Here is a 26551-nt window from a genome sequence, read left to right as displayed (position 1 = left end):
CGGCAAAAAGGAAGGCACCGTCTTCAACAAAATACCAGAATTCGAAATCTAAAGTAATGGGTCCCAATAGGACAAAGCTTGTAACTCCGAAATCCTTCTAGCCGAACATATAGCAATGAGAAAAACCACTTTGAGAGTCAAGTCCTTTAGTGTTGTTCTCCGCAGAGGCTCAAAAGGAGCCGTACACAAACCTTAGAGGACCAGATTAAGATTCCAGGATGGACAGGCTTTTCTAATCAGAGGATGCAAATTCTTTGTTCCTCTAAGCAACCTAATAACATCCGGATGAGCTGAAATAGCGGAACCCTCAATCTTGCCACGAAGACAGCACAAGGCTGCCAACTGTACTTTAAGCGAGCTAGGAGACAAGCCTTTTGCGAAACCCTCTTGAAGAAAGGACAAAATGTCAGGGACGGAAGACCTGAGAGCACGCACTCCATTAGCAGAACACCAAGACTCAAGCACTTTCCATACTCTAGTGTAAGTCATATTAGTGGATTTTCTTCTGGCTTGTAATAAAGTAGCTATGACTGTCTCTGGATAACCTCTATGCCTTAACTGTCGCCTCTCAAAAGCCATGCCACTAGACAAAAGTGAGCAGCTTAGTCTGAAAATATGGGGGCCCTGACGAAGAAGGCCTTCCAGATGACCAAAGCAAATCGGTCCATCCACAGCCAAGTTGATCAGATCCGCGAACCATGGATGCCGGAGCCATGCCAGTGTGACCAAGACCACCTCGCTGCGATGTTTTTCTATGCGAAGCAACATTTTACCCACTAATGGCCAGTGGAGAAACATAAAAGAGGACCCCTTGCAACTAATGCAGAACTAGAGTGTTGACGCCTTAAGCCCTATGCTGACGTCTCCGGCTGAAGAATCGAAACGCTTTTGCATTCTGACGAGTCGCCATTAAATCCACATGAGTTCCCCAAGGATCCCCAAAGATCTTGAATAAGTTGCATTGCGGCTCCTAATAATTCCCACTCGCCCGGGTCTGAGTCCGACTCAAGAAATCCGCTTGAATGTTTTCGACCCTGGCTATGTGGGGCGCGGCTATGTGGGGCGCAGCTATGCGCTCCAAGTGCCTCTCTGTCCAAAAGCTATGCGCTCCAAGTGCCTCTCTGTCCAAAGAATTAACTGTTGTGTCTCCCGAGCTACTGCTTGGCTCTTGGTTTTGCCCTGCTGATTGATATAAGCCACTGTCACATTGTCTGAAAGAATCCTCACTGACCGACCTGTCACTAATGGCAGAAATTCTCGCAGGGCTAAATGGACCGCCCTGGTCTCTAACCGGTTGATAGACCAGGCAGAGTCTCTCGTGGACTGAGTGATGCTGACAAACTGTTCCCCATCAATAGAGACTGGCATTGGTAGTAACAAATCACCCATCCAGGACTTCGCAGTCCACCCTTCGAACGAGATTGGGAGTTTAAAGCCACCAAGAAAGACTCTCACTTGGCAAGACCCTCGAGGGGCAACGTCAACAAGCCAAAAGCGCCCTCTGTAACGGTCTCATATGGGAAAACGCCCACGGCACCAACTCCAAGGTCAATGCCATCAGCCCAAGACTGCAAATAATCCCAGACCTTGGGAACACAACTGCAAAAACCGCCAAACCTGACTCTGCAGTTTTCGTACTCTCTTCTCTGAAAGATACACTGTGCCGACCAGAGTGTCGAACCGAGCGCCCAGATACTCCAAAGACCATGTCGGTGTCAAATGACTCTTTGCCACGTTTACTACCCAACAGAGCGACTGGAGAACATCGAGAACCTTGTGAACATCGAGAACCATGGGTGGCCCCCTCTACCTGCCCGCTGCAAGCTGGCATGCCTCCCGGTCGGCGTGGTGCTCCCCGCATTGGGGCCCGACCGCCTGCGGCTTCCCACGTGGCTTGAACGCCGTCGTCCTGCTCTCTAAGGAGCTCTCCCCTAGGCACGTGTGAGAGGCTCCACCTCTTAAAGGGGCTGCAGCGGGAAACTTCGGCCCAGCCCCGACTGATGACATCAGGACTGAGGGGTATTTAAACCCTGCCTCAATCCTCAGTTCTTCGCCTTAGCAACAGGTCATCTCCTCGGAGTGCTAGCTGCTGCGTTCATTCAATTCATGATCCAGTTCCTGCTCCAGCTCCTGCCCTTGCTCCTTCCTTCGTACTCCAGTTCCTGAGTTCCTTTTCAGCTTGATCTCTTGGTACCGACCCCTGGCTTGCTCCTCGTCTTCGCTCGTCTACTGCCTGTCTCGACCTTGGCCTGGTTTCCTCATTTCTACTCATCTGCTGCCTACCCCAGATTCTTGGATTGGACTCTCGTTCTGCTTCTCTGCTGCCTGCCCAGACCCGGACTCCTGACCGCATCGTCATCTCTCTGCTCCTGCTTCACTGAGGCAACCCGCACCTAAGTCCTGCCAGCCTCGGTACACAAGGGCTCAACCTGCGGGGAACGAGGGCTGGATTAGGTGAAGCTCCAGCTGGGTTGACATCACCTGCTCCACCTACCGGCGATGGGAACCACTGAGGGCCTTCCCTCTGTGGTGGCACTAACACCCGTTCCGGCTCAAGGGTCCACAACCATAACATCGATTGATGACAAAGGGCCTCTGACTTCACCCTGATAAGCCAGTCGTCTAGATGTGTGCACCAGAACACCTTCCTTTCGAAGCACCGCTGCTACTAACAGCGTCACCTTGGTGAAAGTGGCCAGACCAAAAGAAAGGCCCTGAAACTGAAAATGCTGCCCCAGGATTATGAAGCGGAGAAAATGCTGTGAGTCCGGATGGATGGGAATGTGTAGATAGGCCTCTGTGAGATCCAGCAAAGCCAGAAACTCCCCCTTGCGAACCACTGCTATCACTGACCGCAAGGGTCTCCATCCAGAAGCGCGGTACCTTGAGTGCTGCATTCACCTTTTTCAAATTGAGTATTGGACGAAATGTGCCCTCCTTCTTTGGTACCAGAAAATAGATGGAATATCTTCCCTTGTGAATTTCTGCCGAGGGAATTGGAATTACAGCCTCCAGACGTTGGGAGGCGATCCAGGGTCTCCCGTACTGCTGACTGCTTGCTCACAGGACCGCAGGGGGGAATTAGAAACAGTTCGCGAACAGGCTGAGCAAATTCTAAAGCGTAGCCGTTTCTAACCACACTGAGAACCCACCGGCCCTGTGTAACTCTGGTCCAATTCATCGTAAAACTGAATCAAGCGACCTCCTATAATAGTAATGATGAAATGGACCAGCCTTGCCTCATTGCGAGGACTTACCTCCGTCCGTAGACCCTCCAGCGGCTCATCGGAACGGCCTTCGGGCACCCTAAAAGGACTGTTCTCAGGAGGAACCTCGAGGACAGAACTGTCTCTGAGAACCGGGCGCGGTCCTCAAGGGCCTAGATCTCCTATCGGAGCGAAATGAGAAAGTACTTGAAAAACCTTTTGGCTTTAGGCTTATCCTCGGGTAATCAGAGGGCCTTATCTCCAAGTGACTGCATCAGAGGCTCGAGATCCTCCCCAAACAAGAGGTGACCTTTGAAGGGAAGCGAGCCTAACTGCAACTTGGGGGAAACGTTCGCTGCCCAGTTCCGCAACCAGAGCAATCTTCTGGCTGCCACAGCAGAAGCTACAACTCTAGAAGAGGTTCATACCAAATCATATAGAGCATCTGCCCCATAACCATGGCTGCCTTGATCCGCTCAGCTCTGTCTGCATCCTCTCGCGACTTTGGCAGGCTTTCCTGCATCTGCTGTACCCAGCGGAGGCATGCACGCTGTATGAAACTAGTACAAATAGCCTCTTGCAAGCCCAATGCCGAGACTTCAAAAATCCACTTGAGGTGGATCTCCAACTTGCGATCCTGAACGTCTTTCAACACAGCAGAACCTATCACCGAGATAGTCATTCTCTTAGTGACCGCAGAAATCACAGCCTCAACCTTAGGGAGAGCAAAAAGTTCCAATGCCTGCTCTGGCACTGGATAAAGTTTTGACATAGCCCTCATCACTTTGAGACTAGAATCAGGAAGACTCCATTCTGCCTCCACCAATTTCTTTACCGATATGTGATATGGGAAAGCTGTCGGAGACTGCGCATACCATCCAGAATGGGATTGGCCCCCTCCAAAATTGGACTCCTCCTGGGGGATCTTTACCCCTAAGGCCTGGTAGGCCAAAGGCAATAAAGCCTCAAACCAACTTGAGGTTATCCCCCTTGGAGACTAAGGCAACCAAGCCATCCAGTCCCCGGATCTACCGGGTCGACCAGGACATCCTGATCAGGGATCTCCCCGGGGTCTATAGGAACCTCGAGTGCCTCATCTGATTCCCCTGTGCCATATCTGAAGCAGGAGGAGGTCTGAGCAGCCTCTGGTCCAATGATGTAGGCATCATGCAGCAGGACAAAATCCGTAGAAAAAGGCCTCTTAGAGTCTGCCCCTTCCCTGCAGGGGGCTGGGAACTGGTAGCCTAGGATTTACTTCCTCCTCCCTGTCACCCGATTGAGTCCGGAGACGGAGCAGGCTGGGGAAAGGCATGAAGGAACATCCCTCTTCCCCCACCGCAGCGCGGGAACTGCAGACGGAGAAAACAAAATGGCTGCCGTTCCAGGGCGAAACGAGGAAGGATCAGGACCCTGGCTAGAGCCGTGCTGTGTGAGCAACTTGACCGCGAGAGCTCCGTCGCCGTTTCGCCACCGGTGGTCCCTCCGATGAATCCTCCCCACTGTTGGAAAACCAACTGAGCCATGCATGAGTAAAGTCGCAGACACGGCATGCCAACCCGTCAGCAATGAGGGAGGCTGTCTGAAAATAAGATAAGCTAGAAAAATAAAAACCTACCTGAATTCTAAAACCAGACCCCCCCCCCCCCCCCAAACCATAGCCTGAAAAGGAAGAGGAAACCGACCACACAGTAAGCCATGCCTGCTTTCAGTTCTTTGCTCTTAAAAACTGTTTTGTTTTTTTTATTAATCTAACTTTATTGTTGAGGCACCAATCTAAAAAATAAAAAGATTGCCTCAAGAAAAAAAAAGATTACCAGAACTTGCAGCCGCCAGAGCGGCCTCATGAAGGGGAGGGATCTGGCCCATCAGATTTACACCCCACGGGCGCACAGGTCAAGCACACAAAAAGATCACAGACCCCCGGCTCGTCCACTTCGACCAAACAGGGAAGAACCCCGCAGGATTCCAAAAAAGACCCTCAGGAGGAAGGCTCAAAATTAAAAACTGCCCAGATCACAGAACTGCAGGTTTAGCACCATCTACCATCTGCTGGAGACAGAGAAATACTGAGGAACTGCAGGTGGCACTAGGGTTTATGAAGCAGTGTCAGTGAAATTTTCTCTGTCTCCATCTGCTGGCAGGGATGCTTAAACCCAGGAGTCTGGACTGATCCGGGCATGTACAGAGAAATGGGCATATAGAAGGCACTGGTTTGCATATCATATTGTATGGGAAATTGAACTTTGAAAATAGATATATTTACCTACATAAATCAGCAATAAAATACTTTATCTATACTATCCTAGAGTCTTTGAATTTGTGCCAGAGTGTGTAAAGCGCCAGAGTGAGTGTGTACTGCACAGTTTATAGGTACATTGCCCACTCTCCTGCTTTCCACTGATCACACAATGGGACAAGTGCCCAACCCTTTCCATAATTTAAATTTCCAGTAACAAAACTAGACATTTAAACTCAATTATGAACAAAAGTTAATACACTGAAAACTGTAAAACAAAAAAATATATACTGTACTATTTATTACTTTCTCGATCAGTCCTGAATTTTCAAAGAACAACTGATGAAAGAATCCTGATAGGATAACAGTACCTTCCATAGCATCACTGCCTTCAAAATAAGATGAAATTGATTTATTTCTTCTATAATAAAATATTCCACAAATCAAGGACTAACCATAATTATGCAATTTTTAAACAATAAGGGGCTATTTGCACTATTCATCGAACCCCCCTCGGTTTAAGACTATATTTTCATGCATTTTTTAAATTGCTAATACTTGCTTGGCCTCACCTCAACTTGTTCATGCTTTGCATCTAGGAATGGTCCAAGCTGCAACAGAAAAAACAAAACATTAAGTTAGAGGAAAGACTGGGAGAGGGGAACAATCAGGTCAAACAAGACAGATGCTTAAAGAGGTTTCTCAGCCTTTGCAACAGCAAATCTGAAGAGGACCCCCAAAAATGCCTGCATCACCAATTACTGAGTTTCTACTCATCAGCAAGCGTTCTTCCTTTTTACCAGGATACAGATGTCTGGTCTGTCTCTGTTGATGACGTCAATCAGGTCCCTCATGGGCTCATAGGTGATGCTATCAGAGGTGGTGTACGGCCCGCAGGCAACTAGAACCATTTGAGGTACTGAATCTAAAAGTAGGGGTTGGAAAGAGAGAAGGGATGAAGAAAAACAAATACCATTTTATTTGGACAGGAAAAGCAAAGGCATGTCTCTTTTTTGATGGATAAATTGATAACTTGTCAGAATACCTCAAAACGTATGTACCCTCTCCTGTTTTAGAGCCATGAAAGCCATGGCACTGATGTGCTGTGTCATCAATAAACCACTTCACTGCTCCAATGTATGTAAAGTAGGAACACAAGAGTAACAGGTGAAGAACTTTAGGGGTGCATGTTTAGAAAGAAAATTTGGAACTATCCATGAAGCCTACATGTATGCTTTTTCTTAATATTAAGTAAAAAGCAAGTTTTTTACTTAAACACCACCCTCAATAGTCAGCAGGATAAATTAGCCATGACACATGGATGACATCATATGACGGCGCTGAAAGGACCCTTCTCTCTGAGCATGTGCAGGAGTTGCTGCACAGGTGTTTTTCTTGTGAGCCCTTCAGTCAATTTAAAGCTAAGTTTTAAGCTAGAGAGTCTACTCTCCAGAGAAGCGGGCAGGTATTAATCATGGCCAATTCATCCTGCTATCTATAGAGAACACTGTTTATGATAAGTAAACTTGCGTTCTCCATTGGCAAGCAGGGCTGAATTAGCTATAACACATGGGGAGTCCCCGAGTTGATGGTTGCAATGGAGTATTTACTGAAAAAGCAACCTAGACCCCACCATAGACAGTAGATTACGGGGTGAACAGACTACGCAAAACTGCTTGTCCAAATTTACTGTCGCTCCTTGATAGAATGTCCAGATGTAATAGGATTTGAAGGTGCACACTGAGGACCAAGTCACAGCTTTGCAGATGTTTGTCGAATGTGTATCATTAAAACCTTTCAGTATCTGAAGGTCTGTTTCATATCTTCCCTGCACCTCCTCTCCTCCATGGTATACATATTTAGGTACTTCAACCTTTCCTCATAAGTCATTTGATGGACACCCCCCACCATTTTTGTTGCCCTTCTCTGGACCGCCTCCATCCTATTTCTGTCCCTTTTGAGATATGGTCTTCAGAACTGAACACAACACTCCAAATGAGGCCTCCCCAAGGCCCTGTACAAGGGGACTATCACTTACTTTTTCTTACTGGTTATTTCTTTCTCTATGCAGCCCTGTATGCTTCTGGCTTTAGCTATTCTCCTTGTCATATTGCTTTGCCGTCTTCAGATTGATAGACACTATCACCCCAAGGTTCCTTTCTTGCTCCATGCACAACAGCCCTTCACCCTCCAAGACATACAGCTCTGTTGGGTTACTACACTCCAGATGCATGACTCTACACTTCTTGGCACTGAATCCCAGCTGCCATATCTTCGACCATCGTTCAAGCTTCCTTAAATCACATCTCATTCTCTCAACTCCTTCTGGCGTGTCCACTCTGTTGCAGATCTTAGTATCATTCACAAAAAAACAAACTTTACCTTCTATCCCTTCCACAATGTCGCTCAAAGATATTGAACAGGACCGGTCCCAACACTGATCCTTGCGGCACTCTGCTTAACATCGTTCTTTCTTCAGAGTAGGTTCCATTTACCATCACACGCTGTCTTCTGTCAACCAGTTTGTAATCCATGCCACCACCTTGGCACTCACTCCCAAGCTTCTCATTTTATTCATAAGCCTCCTATGTGGGACCGTATCAAAAGCTTTGCTGAAATCCAAATATATCACATTGAACACTCTTCCTCGATTTAATTCTTTAGTCACCCAATTAAAAAAGTTAATCAGGTTTGTCTGACAAGACATTCCCCTGGTGAATCCATGCTGCCTCAGGTCCAGCAAATCCTCCTGACTGTAGATAGTTCACTAACCTTTCCTTCAGCAGAGTTTCCATTAATTTTCCCACCAGACATGAGGCTAACCAGCCTGTAGTTTCCAGCCTCCTATCTGCTCCCACTCTTATGAAGTGGGACTACCACTGCTCTTCTTCAATCACTTGGCACCTTTCCCATTTCCAGGGATCTATTGAACAGGTCACTCAGCGAACCCGCCAGTACATCTCTGAGCACCCTCAGTATCATGGGATGAACCCCATGAGGCCCCATGGCTTTGTCCACTTTCTCTGATGTATCTGAAAAATATTTTGTCACATTGGCAATTTTTTCTTCCACCTGACTTTTTGCTTTCTTGATAATTTTGTTTCCCTCAGTTTCACCAGATATTCTTCCCAATGTTCCTCATCTTGGGATTCTTTATATTTTTTCAACACTGTTCTTTTTGCTTTTGTGTCAGCCACCTCATTTTCTCTTACTTCTGTTTACTTTTCTAACATATAGATTTGTGGCTTTTGTGATTGTACCTTTTAGTTTGGCTCTCTGTTGTTCCAACTTGCCCATTTTCTCCCAGTCTTCTAGTTCTGCCTCCAGATACATCCCCATTTTGACAAAGTCTATTTTTGAAATACAACTCAGGTTTTCATGTGACTTCTTATCCCATTTGCAATGTGAAAACCATACTGTTTGATGATCACTGGTGCTGAGGTGGGCACCTACTCGGACATTAGAGACATTATCCCTGTTAGTGAGCACTAGGTCAAATATAACTAATTCCCTCATAGGTTCCATTACATTTGTTTGAAGAGAGCCTCTTGCAGGGCATCCAGTATCTCTCTACTTCTGGTAGATTTCGCAGAAGGGATTCTCCAGTTTACATCCAGCAGATTAAGGTCTCCAGCAATCAACACTTCTCCCTTCTTTCCCACCTTTTGGATGTCTGACCAGATCTCTGTCAATTTCTTCCGTTTGAGTCAGAGGCCTGTAAACCACATCAGTAAAAATGGATGCACCCTCATCTTTTTTTTTTCTTCCCTAGAACAGCCCATAATGCTTCTTCTCTACCCTACATTCCTTGCAGTTCAGTTGCTTGGATATTGTTTTTGAAAAATTCAAAAACTGAAATGTTTGTAATGTATAACTAATAGCACACTATGAAAAAACCACACTCTTTGGGAACTTTTCTATATCAAAAAAGTGGAACTTCTCATATATATAGGTGCCTTTTTTTTATGCTATTTGGAAAACCAAAATCGCATTCACTTATTCAAAGGGATGCCTTATATGCATCACTGAAGTGTTTTTTCACCTTTAGACATAATCATCGAGTTCCACTTTTTTCAAATCGTACTGCCATCATTATTTTATAATTTTAACATTTTAAATTTAAAGAGGCAGGAAAAAACGCTCTTATCTTAAAAGTTGCAGTGCAACTCAAGATTCTTTGCAAAAATGTGTGTGGTTGAATACCAATGATACATACCTTAAATTTTCATTTGAATTTAATCGGCATGAGATATCTTTTTTAGATATGTGGATTGTGAAAGAAAATTGTGGTTTAAAAACAACATTATACCATAAATCCATTGATAGAAATAACCTTCTGATGTACCATAGCTTTCATCCCCGGGCATTTAAAAATGGCCTACCGATAAGCCAATTTTTTCGCATCCGGCGGCTGTGTTCCTTCATTGCATTGATGAAATTAAGATAGGATCTTCATGTGGAAGGATTTTGTGAAGCTGCAGCACCTGAGAGACATAGTTGAAAGATTGAGTAGTTGAAGGATCAAGCTTTCAACATCCATGCAGTGCGCGATAGGGTTTGAAGGTTGGGATGGCTCAACCTGCCCTGATCCTGAGCTATGAGAGTGGGTGCTTTGCCCAGGCGAATGGGTTCCCTGATCAAGAGGTCGAGAAGTATGGGGAACCATACTTGTCGAGGCCAATATGGGGCTATGAGTATCATTGACCCTTTGTCCTGTTGTACCTTCACTAGAGTTTTGGTTATTAGCGGTATCAGGGGATACGCGTAAAGAAGGCCTGAGTTCCAGGGGTGAGCAAAGGCGTCCCTGGCTAAGTGGTTTCTCTGTATGTGCAGGGAACAGAATCTGTCCACTTTGTAATTCAGTTCGGATGCAAAGAGGTCCATTGTCGGCTGACCCCAACGTTGGAATATCCTGGCCGCTACCAAAAGGATCCAGGGACCACTCGTGGGGTTGGAACTGACGACTGAGGCAATCTGCGACTACGTTGTGTATGCCTGCTAGATAAGTGGCCTGGAGAAACATGGAATGTGCCAGGGCCCAATCCCAGAATTGTGTGGCTTCTTGACAAAGGAGATAAGAGCCCGAACCCCCTTGTTTGTTCAGGTACCACATGGCAACTGTGTTGTCTGTTTGTATTAAAACAGTCTTGTGTGAAAGGCAGTCCTTGACTGCATAAAGAGCATAGCATATAGCTCGAAGCTCCAGGAAGTTGATTTGAAATGTTGCTTCGAGTTTTGTCCAAGTACCTTGAGTCTGAAGACTTTGTATATGTGCTCCCCAACCCAAGGTGGATGCATCTGTAGTTAAGGTTACTTGTGGAACTGGTTGCTGAAAAGGTAGGCCTGAGAGCAAATTGTTTGTGTTTGTCCACCAGAGGAGAGATGAATGTAACTGGTGGGTTATTTGAATCTGAGAAGACAGTGGTTGAATGGCTTGGAGCCACTGTGATCTCAATGTCCACTGTGTTATTCTCATGGCTAACCTGGCCATAGGCGTGATGTGAACTGTGGAGGCCATGTGGCCTAGCAGAGTGAGAAATTGATGGGCTGTAGCCATTTGCTTGGCGCGCAGAGATTTCGCTAATCTGGAAAGTATTTCTGCACGTTCTTTTGGTAGGAAAGCTTTTGATACGGTGGTGTTCAGTTCTGCTCCGATGAACTGTAGAAGATGAGATGGTAAAAAGTGGGATTTTTGGTAATTGATTAGAAATCCCAACGAGTGAAGCAGATTGATTGTGAGCTTGAGAGAAGTGAGAGCTCCTTGCCTTGATTGGCTTTTTATGAGCCAGTCGTACAGAGAAGGAAAAACGTGAATGCTTTTCTTGCGTAAATGGGCTGCTGCTACCGGTAGGCACTTTGTAAATACTCGAGGTGCCGAGGCAAGTCTGAATGGTAGGACCCGGTATTGAAAGTGTTGATGACCCACCAGGAAGCACAGGAACTTGTGATGAGGAGGGAATATTGGGATGTGAGCGTAAGTGTCTGGAAGATCCAGGGAACAGAGTCAATCTCCTGCTTGAAGAAGGGGAAGCATGGTGCCTAAGGATACCATCCTGAATTTTTCTGTCCGTAGAAATTTGTTGAGATTTTGGAGGTCTAAGATGGGTCGTAGTCCTCCTGTTTTCTTTGGAATGAGAAAATAGCAGGAGTAGAATCCTCTGCCCTACTGAGGTCGGGGAACTGGTTCCATGGCCCTGGTTTTCAAGAGGGTGGATAATTCTGTTTGTAGAAGAGAGAGTGGTATGATCTTTGTGTGGAGAGTCTTTGGGCACTGTGAGAAAATCCAGATGGTAACCTTGTGCTATAATGGTTAGAACCCATTGATCTGTGGTGATAGTTGACCAGCTGGGTAGGAAATAGGAAACCTGGCCTCCGACTGGTAAGTTTGGATTCGGGTTCTTGGAGAGGCTGCTGTTCTCTGGAATCACTTAAAAATCCAGATGCCTGGCCTGTCTGAAGGGAAGGCTGAGGTCTGGATGTTTTGACTTGTCTGGGTTGACCTCTTTGTGATGGTCTTGATGTTCTACCATGAGAAGGTGGTGGATAGTATCTGCGTGGTCTGTAAAAAGGTTTTCTCGTATCCTCTCTTGAAGGTCGCCTTGCAGAAGATGGGGTTTCTGCCAGTATCATGGAGAGTTGGCGTAAAGTTTCGCTGTGATCCTTTAGTTGTGCAACTGCCGCTTGCACTTTATCACCAAACAGGTTTTCACCTGTGCAGGGTAGATCAGCTAATTTTTCCTGAACCTCAGGCCTGAGGTCGGAAGCTTTGAGCCATGCCCATCTTTGGGCACTGATTCCAGTTGCTGCCATTCTGGATGAAGTTTCAAATGAGTCATAGGCTGCACGGACTTCATGCTTTCCAGCTTCTAGACCTTTATGAATGATGGAGTTAAAAGAGTCTTGATGCAGTTGTGGAATGGTTTCTGAAAAGCCCTGCATTTGTTTCCACAAATTCCACTGGTATTGTGTCATATATAGCTGATATGAGGCAATACGGGATAATAAAAGAGCCTTGAAACATTTTACGACCCAAGGTGTCTAAGAATTTTTGTTCCTTTCCAGGAGGTGTGGAAGAGTGTGGTTTAATCCTTTTTTACCTCTTCTGCGTGGTCTCTACCACAACAGACTGATGTGGGAGTTGCGACTTCTGAAAGCCAGGAATATATTGCACTAAATAGGTAGCATCTATTCTTTTATTTACAGGTGGCACCGTGCAAGGATGCTCCCAAAGGCGTCTTTGGAGATCAACTAGAACCTCATGTACAGGTATGGCAACAATCTCTTTAGGAGCTTCAACAAACTGTAGGACTTCTAAAGTTTTATGTCTAGTGTCCTCCTCTGTAGCCAACTGGAAAGGAATTGTTTCAGACATCTCCTTCACAAAGTTAGAGAAGGAGAGATCTTCAGGAGGTGGATTTTCTCCATTCTTCCGGTGGTGACGGGTCCGGTAAGATGTCTTCAGTGGAGGAATCTGAATCCACATCCTCCCAGGTGTCTGAGAACGGGACTGGACATGGAGTGGAAGGAGGAATGGAGAATGGCATCGATGGTGACTTGATCTTTGATGGATCCATTGATGATTTTTGTTTCTTTTTACCTGGCATCGATGGTAATGGAATTGGCATTGATGGAATCAGTGCTGGAATCGGGCAACTCGATCCGGAGAGACCCGGTCCTGGCATCGGCTGAGGAGACGATGGTTGATGGTCAATCGGTGCAGTCAGCATCCGAAGGGTCCGGATTCGGTACCGGTGGATTCGGGTGCTTAATTGGTATCCTCGGCCTAGATGGCACCAGTTGAGTTGGCAAGGCACTGATCAAGGTATCAAGCCGCGTCAGTAGAGGGTTGAAGCATCGATGCCTCCAGCGTCGGTGGAGGTATGGGAACCGGCACCAGTGGATGGAGTTCTCGGATGGCATTGACGACTGCCTGGCGGATAAATCAGTCTAGTTCCTCCCTGATAGCTGATGCAGACAGAGCAGCTATAGGGGGTGGCAGAGGAGGCAAAACTGGCTGCACCACAGGTCTCTGTGGGGGCTCAGTAACCGGCACCGATGTCGGTGGGGATTGCCTCGGTTCTGGCATCGATGGCGTCGAAGTATCTTCGATCCTGGGCTTTTTAGCGGGTGGGTCGACAGGAATTGAACTCACCCCTGGATCAGAATCGGCACCGGGTGGTTCCCGTCAATGCCGATGATGGTGTTTTTCACGGTGCTCTCTTTTTTCAAGCACCGATGCTGATTTTGTCGATGCTTTCGATGGAGTTGGGGATGGTGGGTCCCCACTACCCCCATGCACCTGGCGGGCTTTTAGGATTACCTTTTTTGTAACTCCTGCTGGTGACGACTGCGTTGATGACGATGGAATGAGCTGAATATTAAAAAGATGCTCCATTTTATCTAGATGGGCCCGTCTACCTTTGGAAGTCATCTCGGCACATTGGGGACATGATGAAACTTTGTGTCCAGGGCCGAGGCACAAAACACACTCGATGTGTGGATCGGTAATGGACATGGTACGGGGGCAATTAAGGCATTTTTTGAAGCCGGTTGCCATTGTAAAAGGCCAGACAGCTATTGACAGCCTGCGGTCACCGATGAAATTAAGAAACTGTATAGACCGCAAAAATTGGAATTGGTCACCAATCGAGAAAAAAAGTTATCAGAGACTGGAAGACCCCAATGAGGGGATTTTTCTGAGGAAAAGTATTAATTTTTCCCATGAGGAAAAGTTGTGTGAAAACACATAGGGCTCCTTAACCGCAAGGCTAACTCAGTGTGGAAAAAAGAAGACTGAAGGGAGACCCCTGTGGCTCGAGGGATCATGGCATGCTGGGCATGCTCAGTGGGCTCAGTGTGCCAGTCAAACGTTTCTAGAAACTTTGACAGAAAGTTTTCCGTGATAGGGCTCCATCCAGTGACGTCACCCATATGCGAGGACTATCATCCTGTTTGTCCTGGGATAACAATGATCCATTACTTGATATAATGGGTCTTAATGGCAGGTTTTCTAGTGTCTTGTGAACTTTTGGCACACCATACAAAATTGTGTGGATATTGTTTATGACATAAAGAGCTACTCCTCCCCCTTTTTGGTCCTCTCTGTCTTTCCTTAACAAGTTATAGCCTGGTATAGCTGTATCCCAATCATGAGAATCCAATGTCTCCGAAATAGCAACAATGTCCAGGTCCGCTTCCACCAATTTGGCCTGCAGATCTGGGATTTTATTGCCCAAACTACGAGCATTTGTAGTCATAGCCTTTTAATTATTCTCCCTTGATTTGTTGCAGCTCCTAGGCACCTTTTCTGCTTTTTTGAACTGATTGATTGTGTTATTTTCTCCTCTCATGTCCTGTATTGCTAAGGGCTGACATGTCAATTTCATTGGCCATCTCCTGCCACCCCCATTCTTTAGTTTAAATGTCTGATAACATATGATCTGAATTTGTCACTCAGCAGCCTCCTTCCTGCTACAGACAAATGTAAGCCATCCTTACCATATAGCCTTTTACTGCTCCATTCACGACCCCAGCCTTCAATGTATTCAAAACCATTTTCTATACACCATGTTTTGAGCCAGGTACTGAAATTATTTATATGGCATAACTTCTCCTTTCCCTTTCCATGAACACGTAATACTTCCAAAAAGGCAATAGTCTTTGCAGTGTGTCATATCTTACCTAGATTTTGGAAATCTTTTTGTACTTCATGGATACCATTTCTACTGAGGTCATTGGTCCCCAGATGGATGATAACATTGATAACGATTTTACTTTCTTCTTCAATGACTTGGACTATCTAGTTCGCACTTCTACTACCTGAGGATCCTGGAATGCATTTAAATCTTGTGTCACCATCAAAAAGTGCTCCCAAATTGGTTCCTCAGATGATCAAGTCTCCCAGCAGAAGTTTTTTTTAATGACATTTGATTGTGTTGCAGGGTTTTTGGGTGCACTGGATGACTTCACATTTATAAATCACTTCAATATCTATTTCTGTGCTTTCTTCATCCTCCAATGCAGAAAAGGCATTATGTATGGGTAACATTGGGGAGAGTGGGTATCTTCATCACAGGTCTTATTCTGCTAGAGCCCACTGTTATCCATTTATTCTTGGTTTTTTGACTTTTGGATGCCTGACATCTGTGTGGGAGTGGTGGTTGATGCACAGGATGCTGTAATGCTGGGGAAGGTGGATGTCTATTTGTCACATCTTGTTCTCCCCTAAGCCATCTCTTCTCTAAGTTGAAAAGCCCTAACCTCTTTAGCCTTTCTTTACAGGGGAATCATTCCATCCCCTTTATCATTTATTTGCTCTTCTCTGTACCTTTTCTAATTCTGCTATATCTTTTTTTTTGAGATGCAGTGACCAGAACTGCACACAATACTCAAGGTGTGGTCGCACCATGGAGCGATACAGAGACATTAAGACATCCGTTTTATGTGCCCTTCCCTTCCTAATAATTCCTAACATTCTGTTTGCTTTTTTGCCGCCACAGCACATTGAGTCAATGATTTCAATGTATTATCCACTATGATGCCTATATCTCTTTCCTGGGTGGTAACTCCTAAAATAGAACCTAACATTTTGTAACTACAGCAAGGGTTATTTTTTCCTATATGCATCACCTTGCAATTGTCCACATTAAATTTCATCTGTCATTTGGAACCTTAATCTTCCAGTTTCACAAAGTCCTCCTGCAATTTATCACAATCCGTTTGAGATTTAACTACTCTGCATAATTTTGTGTCATCCGCAAATCTGATCACCTCACTCATCGTATCCCTTTTCCAGATCATTTATAAATATATTAAAAAGCACTGGTGCAAGTACAGATCCCTGAGGCATTCCACTGTTTACCTTTTTTCACTGTGAAAACAGACCATTTAATCCTACTCTCTGTTTTCTGTCTTTTAACCAGTTTGCAATCCACAAAAGGACATCACCTCCTATCCCATGGCTTTTTAGTTTTCTTAGAAGACTTTCATGAATGTCGAATGCCTTCTGAAAATCCAAATATACCACATCTACTGGTTCACCTTTGCCCACATGTTTATTCACCCCTTCAAAAAATGTAGATTTGTGAGACAAGACTTCCCTTGGGTAAATTCATGCTGGCTGTGTCCCATTAAACCATGTCTATCTAAATGTTTTGTGATTTTATTCTTTATAACAGTTTCCACGATCATTACCGGTACCCAAGTCAGGCTCACTGATCAATTGTTTCCCGGATCACCCCTGAAGCCCTTTTTAAATATTGGGGTTACATTGGTCACCTTCCAGTCTTCAGGTACAATGGATGATTTTAATGATAGAATACAAATTACTAGTAATAGATCTGAAATTTCATTTTTTATTTCTTTCGGAACCCTGGGATGTATACCATCTGCTCCAGGTGATTTATTACTATTCAGTTTGTCAATCTGGCCTACCACATTTACCAGGTTCACCGTGATTTGGTTCAGTTCATCTGAATCGTCACCCTTGAAAAGCATCTCCAGAACTGGTATCTCCCAGACATCCTCTTCAGTAAACACCGAAGTAATGAATTTGTTTAGTCTTTCCACAATGGCCTTACCTTCCCTAAGTGCCCCTTTAACCCCTTAATCATCTAATGGTCTAACCGACTCCCTTGCAGGCTTTCTGCTTGAGATATATTTTAAAAAGTTTTTTATTATTATTTTTTGCCTCTACGGCCAACTTCTTTTCAAATTTTCTTAGCCTGTCTTATCAATGTCTTACATTTAACTTGCCAATGCTTATGCTTTATCCTATTTTCTTCTGATAGATCCTTCTTCCAATTTTTGAAAGAAGATCTTTTGGCTAAAATAGCCTCTTTCACCTCACTTTTTAGCCATGTCTAATCGTTTGACCTTCCTTCCATCTTTCTTAATACGTGGAATACATCTGAATTGTGCTTCTAAGATTTATTTATTTATTTATTTTTTAACAATGTCCACACCTGTTGCATACACAATCTTTGTAGTTACACCTTTCAGTTTTGGTTTTTTTTTAAACTTTTTTTTTTCATTTTATCAAAATTACACTTTTGAAAGTTTCGTGCTAGAGCTGTGGATTTACTTACTGTCCTCCTTCCAGTCATTAATTCAAATTTGATCATATTATGATCATTATTGCCAAGTGATCATAATATGATCTCTCACCAAATCCTGCGCACCATTGAGAATTAGATCTAAAATTGCCCCTCTCGTCTGTTCCTGAACCAATTGCTCCATAAAACTGTCATTTATTCCATCCAGGAACTTTATCTCTCTAGCATGTCCTGATGTTTCACTTACCTAGTCAATATTGGCGTAATTTAAATCTACCATTATTACTGCACTACCAATTCGGTTAGCTTCCCTAATTTCTCTTAGCATTTCACTGTCCGTCTCATCATTTTGGCCAGGTGGATGATATTATACTCCTATTGCTATACTCTTCCAACACACAAGGGATTTCTACCCATAAAGATTTGATTGTGCATTTAGTCTCTTGCAGGATCTTTATCCTGTTGGACTCTATGCCATCCCAGACATGAAATGCTATCCCGCCACCAAGTTGATCCTCTCTATTATTGCAATATCATTTGTAGCCCAGTATAGCACTATCCTATTGGTTATCCTCTATCCACCACATCTCTGAGATGCCAATTAAGTCTAAGTCATCATTCACTGCTATACACTCTAACTCTCCTATCTTAAATCTTAGACTTCTGGCATTAGCATATAAACATTTCAAAGTGTGTTTTTTGTTTGTATTAACATTCTGCTTTTCAGTTGACATAGATAAATTGGAATCTTTTAGCTCAGGTGAGTCTTTAATTATGGGCACATGGATTACTTTTCTTATTATTGGAACCTCTCTGTTAGGATGCCCTAACTCTAATGCTTCTTTAGTATTTTTCGCAGACGCCTCCCTCCGAACCATGCACTGCTGAGCGACTGTCAGCGTTCCCCTTTGAATTAGTTTAAAAGCTGTTCGATCTGTTAAAGGTTAGTGCCAGGAGCCTGGTTTCACCCTGGTTAAGGTGGAGCCCATCCCTTCAGAAAAGACGCTCCCCTTCCCCAAAAGGTTCCCTGGTTCCTTACAAAACTGAATCCCTCTTCCTTGCACCTTCCTTGTCTCATCCATGCTTTGGGACTCCAGAGCTCTGCGTGTGGAATAGGGAGCATTTCAGAGAACGCTACCCTGGATGTTCTGGATTTCAGCTTTCTACCTAAGAGCCTAAATTTGGCTTCCAGAACCTCACTCCCACATTTTCCTACCTTGTTGGTGCCCACATGTACCACAACAGCCGGCTCCTCTAAAATCTTATCCAGATATGGCTGCAGATAAATGCTGTTGCAAAGGCAACATTATTTAAACTGTACATCTTATGTCATTTAAGGTCATTGTTAGGATCTCAGTAATTTCAAAACTATTATTTTCAGGTCTTGATTATTATAACTCCCTGTATCTTGGTGTACCTGCATCTACACTTAGAGCACTCCAGAATAATCAGAATGTAGGTGCCTGCATTTTGAAAGAGCACATGACTCCAATACGCAGTAGACTGCATTGGCTTCATGTAGCTTGTAGTATTAAATACAAAAAAGTATGTTAATACATAAACTTCTGGGGAGTACTCAGTCTCCCTGGTTAAAGACTATACTCTGGATTTATAACCCTCCATGAGCATTAAAATCATCTCAGTCTGGCTTGCTCAACATCTTTTCCTTAAAGGCAGCACATCTGGCAGGTTCTAGCAACAAGGACTTTTCTATTATTAGCCTAGTTCTTCGGAATATTCTGCCAGAATAATTACGGCTAATCACCTGTACTAAAATTTTCAGGAAATCGTTAAACATTTATTGCAGTTAGCTTTTGTGCTCAAGGCATCCAGAACGTAGGGCAGCTATAATGTCATTGATCAAAGATCAATGACATTGATCAAAGATCAATGACATTAATCAATGACATTATCAATGTTTTGAACTGGTTGTGTAGTAGTAAACTTTGTGTAATGGCTTATAGATATGTTTGTCTTGTTGTTTTAATGATTTTATGGTTGTATTTATTTGCCTTGAACTTTGTCTAGTATGGGATATAAATTTTTAAAATAAATAAATACACAGAGGATCCTTAGTTGAGAAGAACTGAAAGGAGAGATCAACTGTGGTCTATAATACTGCTACATGAAATTAATTGGACAGAGTAGATTGGCCTTATGGTCTTCATCTCGTATCATATTCTGTGTTTCTACTTACACCCCATCATTTCTTCCATAACAGAAAGTCATCAGACTCACTGTGGAAACGTTTCAGCATTTGCTTATAGTGCTGGCTTTTGTTAATTTAATCCTACAAAAAAAAATATATTTTTTTAAACAAGTATTGTTAGCCCCTGGTGAAGATATCTCTTGCCACAATGCCTCATCTCTTTACCATCTGTCTGTTCAGCAGATAGTATATGTAATAAGCAAATTGTAGGACAACTCTTACTAGGGTCAAGGAAATTCGAACACATCAACCCCTCGCTGTTAGCATTGCACTGGCTTCCTGTAAAACCCAGAATTAATTATAAAGTATTAACTCTAATTTTCAATATCATCAACAATATTAACCCATGTTTATTAGGAGTTACACTTCAACATTAAACACCACAGAGAGCCCTAAGATCACAAAAAAAAAAAAAGACTTTAATGGTGCCTTCTACTCGGAACACACACTTAACGCAAAGAAGAGACCGAATGTGTTTCATAGTGGGCCCCAAGTTGTGGAACTCTCTCCCACAGTCATTAGGTCAGATAACAGAAAGAAAGAAAGTTTCAGGCATACACTGAAAACATGGCTCTTTAGAAGTGCATATGATTTAGCGTAAAATACCAATATGCTGATAACTTCAACGCCAGTACCAGAGAATGTTAGTGAAGCAAGCAATAAGTAATGAAAGATATAAAGTGTACTATTAGTAGAATTAGAATTTATATATACAGTTGTATCAACCTAGAAAATGTATGAACTAGATTATATATTTGCTATTGTGATGTCTTAGAATATGTATGAACATGAACTAGAATATATATTTGCTGTGGTGTTGACCAAGAATGTAAATGTTAACACACAGTTTGTGACTGTTGACCAAGAAAATGAATGCTAATATTGTAAACCGTTGTGATGTTCTTTTGGAACGACGTTATATAAAACGCCTAAATAAATAAATAAATAAATAGATCTTTGGCGATACTTGCCTTCCAGCATTTCAGTAGGCTCATAGAAAGGTAGTGGAACTCCCTGATGAAAAGGGAACAGGAAAGTTACTGTCTGCAGTTAGCTCTAAAAAAGAAAAGCTAGTTTGCTTACCATACACTGTGTTTTCTGTAGATAGCAGAATGAATTAGCCATGACATGTGGATGACGTTATCCAGCAGAACCAAACAGACCTCACTCTCCAAGTTAGTAGAGCTTTTGTTCTACTGAGCATGTGTGGGAATTCCTACTTGTGCATTGCCTCAGTCTCCTCAGTCAATTTGAAAGCTAATCTAGCTAGGTAGTTGATAGGTAGGTATTTAGCATAACTAATTCATCCTGCTATCTACGGAAAACACCGTTTACTGTAAGCAAATGTGCTTTTTCCATTCGATAAGCAGGGTTGAATTAGCCTTGACATGTGGGGAGTCCCAAGCGGAGGGCTGCAGAGGAAAGATTACTGAAAAAGTAACTCCGGCCCTATCATGGAGAGTGGACTACTGGGTGAACAGCCTAAGTAAAACTGCTTGTTCAAATTTACAGTCATCCTTTGATAAATTGTCCAGACAGTAATGGGACATAAAATATATACTGATAACCAAGTTGCAGCTTTGCAGATGTCTTCGGTAGGTACTGTTCATAGATGAGCTACTGATGCAGCCATGGCTTGCTGTTGGTGAGCCTTGATAAGAGTCCATAATCTGGATGCCTGCTAGGGTATAGCGATATGCAATACAGTTTGCTAGCCAACTGGACAATGTTCATTTGACCACCGCTATGCCTGGTTGGTTCAGATCCAAAAAAGATAAAGAGCTGCACTTCCCCTATTGTGGAAAAATTGTATGTACGGTGAGTAATAAACTAGAGCTTGAAGTTCACTGACCCTTCTGGCTGGTATGACCGCTACCAAGAACAGTACTTTTCATGTTATGAACTTGAGACAAGCTGACTCCAATGATTCGCATACTGGTTTCATGAGTTGTGCTAGGACCATATTTAGATCCCATGCAACCAGCAGTTTTGTGACTGGAGGTTTTATCTGCCATAAACCTTGCATGAACTTGAACACTAATGGATGAGTGGAGATAGATCAAGAGTAAACCTGTATATGGTAAGCGGCTACAGTGCTGATATATTCTCATTGATGAAGTGCTGGGTCCTGTGGTGGACAGAGAAAGCAAGTAATTAAGCAAGTCTTTGGGTTTGCATGAGAATGGTTCAAAGAAATTTTGCTAACACCATGCAGAAAATCTTTTCTATTTAAAACCACAGACTCTCCTACTTGATGGTTTTCTTGCAGATTCTATAATGTCCTCCACTTCCTTTGGTAAAAACAATCCAGCAATTACTGAGCATTCAACATCCAAACTGTCAAATTGAGGGATGGTAGGTTTGGCATTCTCCTTCTTGAGTTAACAAGTACGAATTTGATTTGAAATGGAAAAGAGGACTGCTGGATAGTTGCACTAGATATGGAAACCAAACCTGACTGGCCCATGCTGGAGCTATGAAGATTTAATATTATTGTTGGGCCTCATCTTTGTCTTTGAGTATTTTTTTGCACCATTCTGAATATCAGTGGATCGGAGGAAAGCACACATAAGATCTACTTTCCAGTCGAGCAGAAAAGTGTCCTGAGCTGTTCTGAATTTGCTGAGAAGAATGGAAGAAAACATTTCTAGTTTTCAGTTTTATTCTGATGCAAACAGGTCTATCACTGGGAGACCGCATAGACTGAATAGCTTGTTGGCTGTTGATTGCTGCAAAAACCAGTCTTGTGGTTGAAAGACTCTGCTGAGGCAATCTGTTAACATGTGGGAGATTCCCGTAAAATAGGTCGCTTGTTGCATAGCATGCATGATGTTTGGTTACCTATTCCTATTAGGGATGTGAATCGGATCCGATATCGGATCCGATTCTGGTTCCGATTCACATCTCTATAGATGTGAATCGGATCCGATATCGGATGTGAATCGGATCCGATATCGGATCCGATTCACATCCCTAATTCCTATATCTTTAATGCTTCTAGGCAAAGAGTCCATAACCCTGTGCCTCCTTGTTTGTTTACTCAGAACATGGTGACCTGGTTGTCTGTCTGAATGAGGATGGTTTTCCCTTGAGCATCTGAGTAAAGGTTACTACAGCATATGTAATCGCTTTCAATTCTAAGAGACTGATTTGAAATTGTCTTCTTGGAAAGACCGTCCCTTGAGGAATTATCCATCACCGACATTACATGGCAAGGGATGAAATGTATGGAGACCTCTCTTGAAGGGTGAGAGGTTCTAGCCACAAATGTAGATCCTGTTTCATTTCTATCAAAATCTGCACTTGATTCTCTGAGAGAGAATTAGAGTTGATTTCTTGAAAATGATTAGGAATCCCAGGGACCGCAGAAGTTGAATCAACATTTGCAACAAGATTAGTACAGCTTCCTGGGAATTTGTTGTCACTAATCAGTCATGCAGGTAAGGGAAGACTTGAATACAGTCACCAAAGATGTGCTGCTACTACACCAAGGCACTTCATGAAAATCCTCGGGGCTGATAATAGGCTGATAATAGGCCATAAGGGAGCATTTTGTATTGGTAGTGGGAAGAATCCACTATAAAGTGCAGGTAGCGCCAGTGGGAGGAATGGATGGGAATATGATCATCTGCATGCTTTATATCCAGAATGCACATTCACTCTCTCTTCTGGATGAAGGGGAGGATCATGTAGAGGGAATTCATTTTCAACTTCTCTTGGAGTATATGTTTGTTCAGGCTTTTAAAATCCAGAATGGGTCTCAGTTCCTCAGATTTCTTGGACACAAGGAAACAGAGGGAGCTGAACCCTTGGCCATAGAGATTGAAAAGAATTGGTTTTATTGCCAGCTACGTGGAGTTGTGTCGAGTGAGACAGATCTGGATTGAAGTCTGAACGATGACGGAGTATGGGATGTCAGGAGAAATGCAAGCGGTATCCAGGTTCCAGCAGTCTTTCAGATTCTTGCATCACTTCTCCAGATATTATTGGATTCTCTCTCCTATAGGAGTGGTTAGTTGCTGGGTTTGAAAGGTGTCCAGTTTTAGGCTGGCCTTGAGTGTCTTTTTGCTGATGGTGCTCATGTTGTCTGGAACGAGATGGAAGTTGCTGGTGCTGCAGAAGTAGAGACAGCATCCGGTAATGTTGGAACTGCTGGTAAGAGTGTCTCTGGAAGTATGGTCTTTTACAAGAGTGGAAACGCCTTGAGGAAGGTAGTTATTCTGATTCAGTGGAGAGGGACTGGACCACTACATTCTGTTCCTTCATTCCTCTGAGCTTTTCTCCCAAGAGATCGTCACCGAGGCAAAGCAGATCTGCCAACTTTTTGTGGATATTGTCTCAAAGGCCAAAAGCTCTAAACCAGCGTGCTCTAATAGAGGCTGAGGAGGAACAAAGTACTGAAAAATGCCTTGTAAACAGAATGAATCAGTCGGCTTATACAATTTTCAACATTAAAAAGTGGTTAAGGTAATGCAATGCCCTTATGTTCGGCCGGAAGAAAGGGTTTTAGCTTTTGTATATAGTTTCTTAATTGCTTTTCTGATATTGATAAACCAAAGCAATGTACAGAGTAACAATATATCAGCTTATAATGCAAAATGACATAATGTACAGTATAAAATAATGACAAAAGCAGTTGATAAAATGAACACAAATAAGATAAATATAATAAAATAAAATGAAACATGGTCATAAAACAATGGATTAAAACAAGATTAGAAACAAAATGTAACTAAAAACAGTAGAGGCAAAGCAAAAGAAAAAAAGATGTTAGACATTAGCAATTTATCTGCATACAATTTAACCATAACTATGATAGAGTAGAATCTGGCTATACTATATATGTCTAGCTATTCTCAAATGCTTGAGCAAATAATCATGTCTTAATAGCCTTCCTGTATTCAAAGTACCCTCTTTCAAGGCAAATAGCTAATGGCAGGGAGTTCTAAAGATGGGGCAACTCTCAAGTTTGTTCTAACTTCATTTCCCTATGTGAGGGTATCTTAAGTAGTTCATGCTGAGAGGAAAGTAATTGATGCCCAGGATAATAAGGGACAAGTAGAGTTGACAGATATGAAGGTACACTCCAGTTTAGAGCTTTAAAGTCGAGGCATAAAATCTTGAATCTTACATGGCAAGTAACAGGCAACCATTGGAGTTCCTCAATCAAATCTTTTTTTTCCCCCCAAATATTTGCTAAGCAGCAGTGTTTTGTATTACCCGTAGTTAATTCACCAGTTTAGTGGGGATGCCATGGAACAGGGCATTATGATAATCAAGCTGGCTTACTACCAAAAAATGAATAAGAACTTTAAGATATTGAAATTCAAGAAATGAAAAGGATATAATAATAGGAACATCGGACTAGGGCTGATAATTGGGAGAAGAAATTAAGTCCTGAATCTAACTTGACACCTAAGCCCCGGATCGTCTCTTTAAGAGGGACTGGGGAGCCAACCATCTTGGGGGTGGGGAGTCCAAAGCTATCAGCTTTCCCCAGTGCACATTCTTTTGGACTTATTTATTTAATCACATTTATTATCCACTCCCCCAGAAAAAGTCTGGGGCAGGGCACAAAAAAAATATTCCAGACAAACAAGAGACAAGATTTAAAAAATTAAACTTGTCAGGATTAACCTTGAGTTTAGCAGTTGAGAACCATTTAGCAATCCCTGTTAGGCAGTCCTCAAAATTAGCCAAGGGATTAGGAGATTTGGAATCAAAACTGGCCACTATCTGGATGTCACCTTCATAAAAATAGCATATGAAATCCAAACTTTGAATTAGTATGGCCAGGGTGCCAAGTACAAGTTGAACAAGGTGGTGGGATAAGATCGGACCATGGAGTTGAAAGTATAGAGTTCCAATTAAGGTCCTATTGCTAAGAAATGAAATAGACCATTTAAGTGGCATTCCCAAGATGCCAGTGGTTCCCAGTTGTCTAACTATGCTCTTTAAAGCCCTACATGGACTTTTACTGCTCAGTATTCAATCTTTCATTTTCGGAAGCAGCTGAAAACTTATCTTTTCTCCCAAGCTTTACCAGGTGAGTGAGGGCTAGGAATTGACATGGTCTGGGCACTAGGTGATGTGTCTTCTGTTAGGTAGATTCATTGCAGATTTATTGCAGGTTTCTATGCTGCTTTACCTATTGCTTGGAATCTACCTTCGTAAATTTTTTTTTTGTAATGTTTAATTTGTTTTTTCTGTACTTTTAGATATTATGTTGATTGTATTTTGCTGATTTTATTAACATAGAAATGAAACATAGAAACATAGAAATGACGGCAGAAGAAGACCAAACGGCCCATCCAGTCTGCCCAGCAAGCTACGCACTTTTATCCATTTTTTTTCCCTTTTTCTCTCTCCCACCTGTTACTATTGGCTTCCAGTACCCTCCAGCCCTAATTCCCCTCCACCCCACCACCAAATATTATGTGTATTTGTTAGCCGCTAAGATTTTCGGTTTAGCAGACTATAATTTTTTTTTAAATAAATAAAATAAATATCCTTTAAGTGTCTGACAAGATGAGGATCAATGATGTTAAATGCTGAACTTATATCCAGAAAAAACACAAGGACATCCTACCCTATGGGCCTGATTTTAAAAAGCATTTGAGTAAAACTGAGTTTATTCGAATAAATGCACTTTACTTGAATAAGTGGGCTTTTGAAAATTGCTGCAATATATGCCATTGAATTGTCCACAGGATTTGCTCATGTGTACGTGCACTTTGAAAATTCACCTGCTTGTGTTTAATATTATTTCATTTAATAAAGCCAATAGTGTTGATTCAATACTGAAACTTCATTGAAAACCTGATTGTTTCAGATGAAGATTCAAGGT

General features: G+C 42.9%; 1 protein-coding gene across 4 annotated transcripts in view; it reads right to left on the bottom strand.

The window, feature by feature from the left end:
* POLA2 (DNA polymerase alpha 2, accessory subunit) overlaps nt 1–26551 on the bottom strand; it is a 161343-nt gene that overhangs the window by 36110 nt on the left and 98682 nt on the right. For all 4 annotated transcript variants that reach the window (XM_029612329.1, XM_029612326.1, XM_029612327.1 and 1 more), the window contains 3 exons: nt 20676–20718; nt 6243–6367; nt 6015–6053 (listed from right to left, as the gene is read on the bottom strand). In XM_029612329.1, coding sequence (XP_029468189.1) covers nt 6015–6053; nt 6243–6367; nt 20676–20718 — 207 coding nt within the window. The remainder of the gene's footprint in view (nt 1–6014; nt 6054–6242; nt 6368–20675; nt 20719–26551) is intronic.

The sequence above is a fragment of the Rhinatrema bivittatum genome, chromosome 8 (genome assembly GCF_901001135.1).
Source record: "Rhinatrema bivittatum chromosome 8, aRhiBiv1.1, whole genome shotgun sequence".
Taxonomy (NCBI): domain Eukaryota; kingdom Metazoa; phylum Chordata; class Amphibia; order Gymnophiona; family Rhinatrematidae; genus Rhinatrema; species Rhinatrema bivittatum.
Note: the sequence above shows the minus strand (reverse complement) of the source record. Positions and strands in the feature narration are given on the sequence as shown.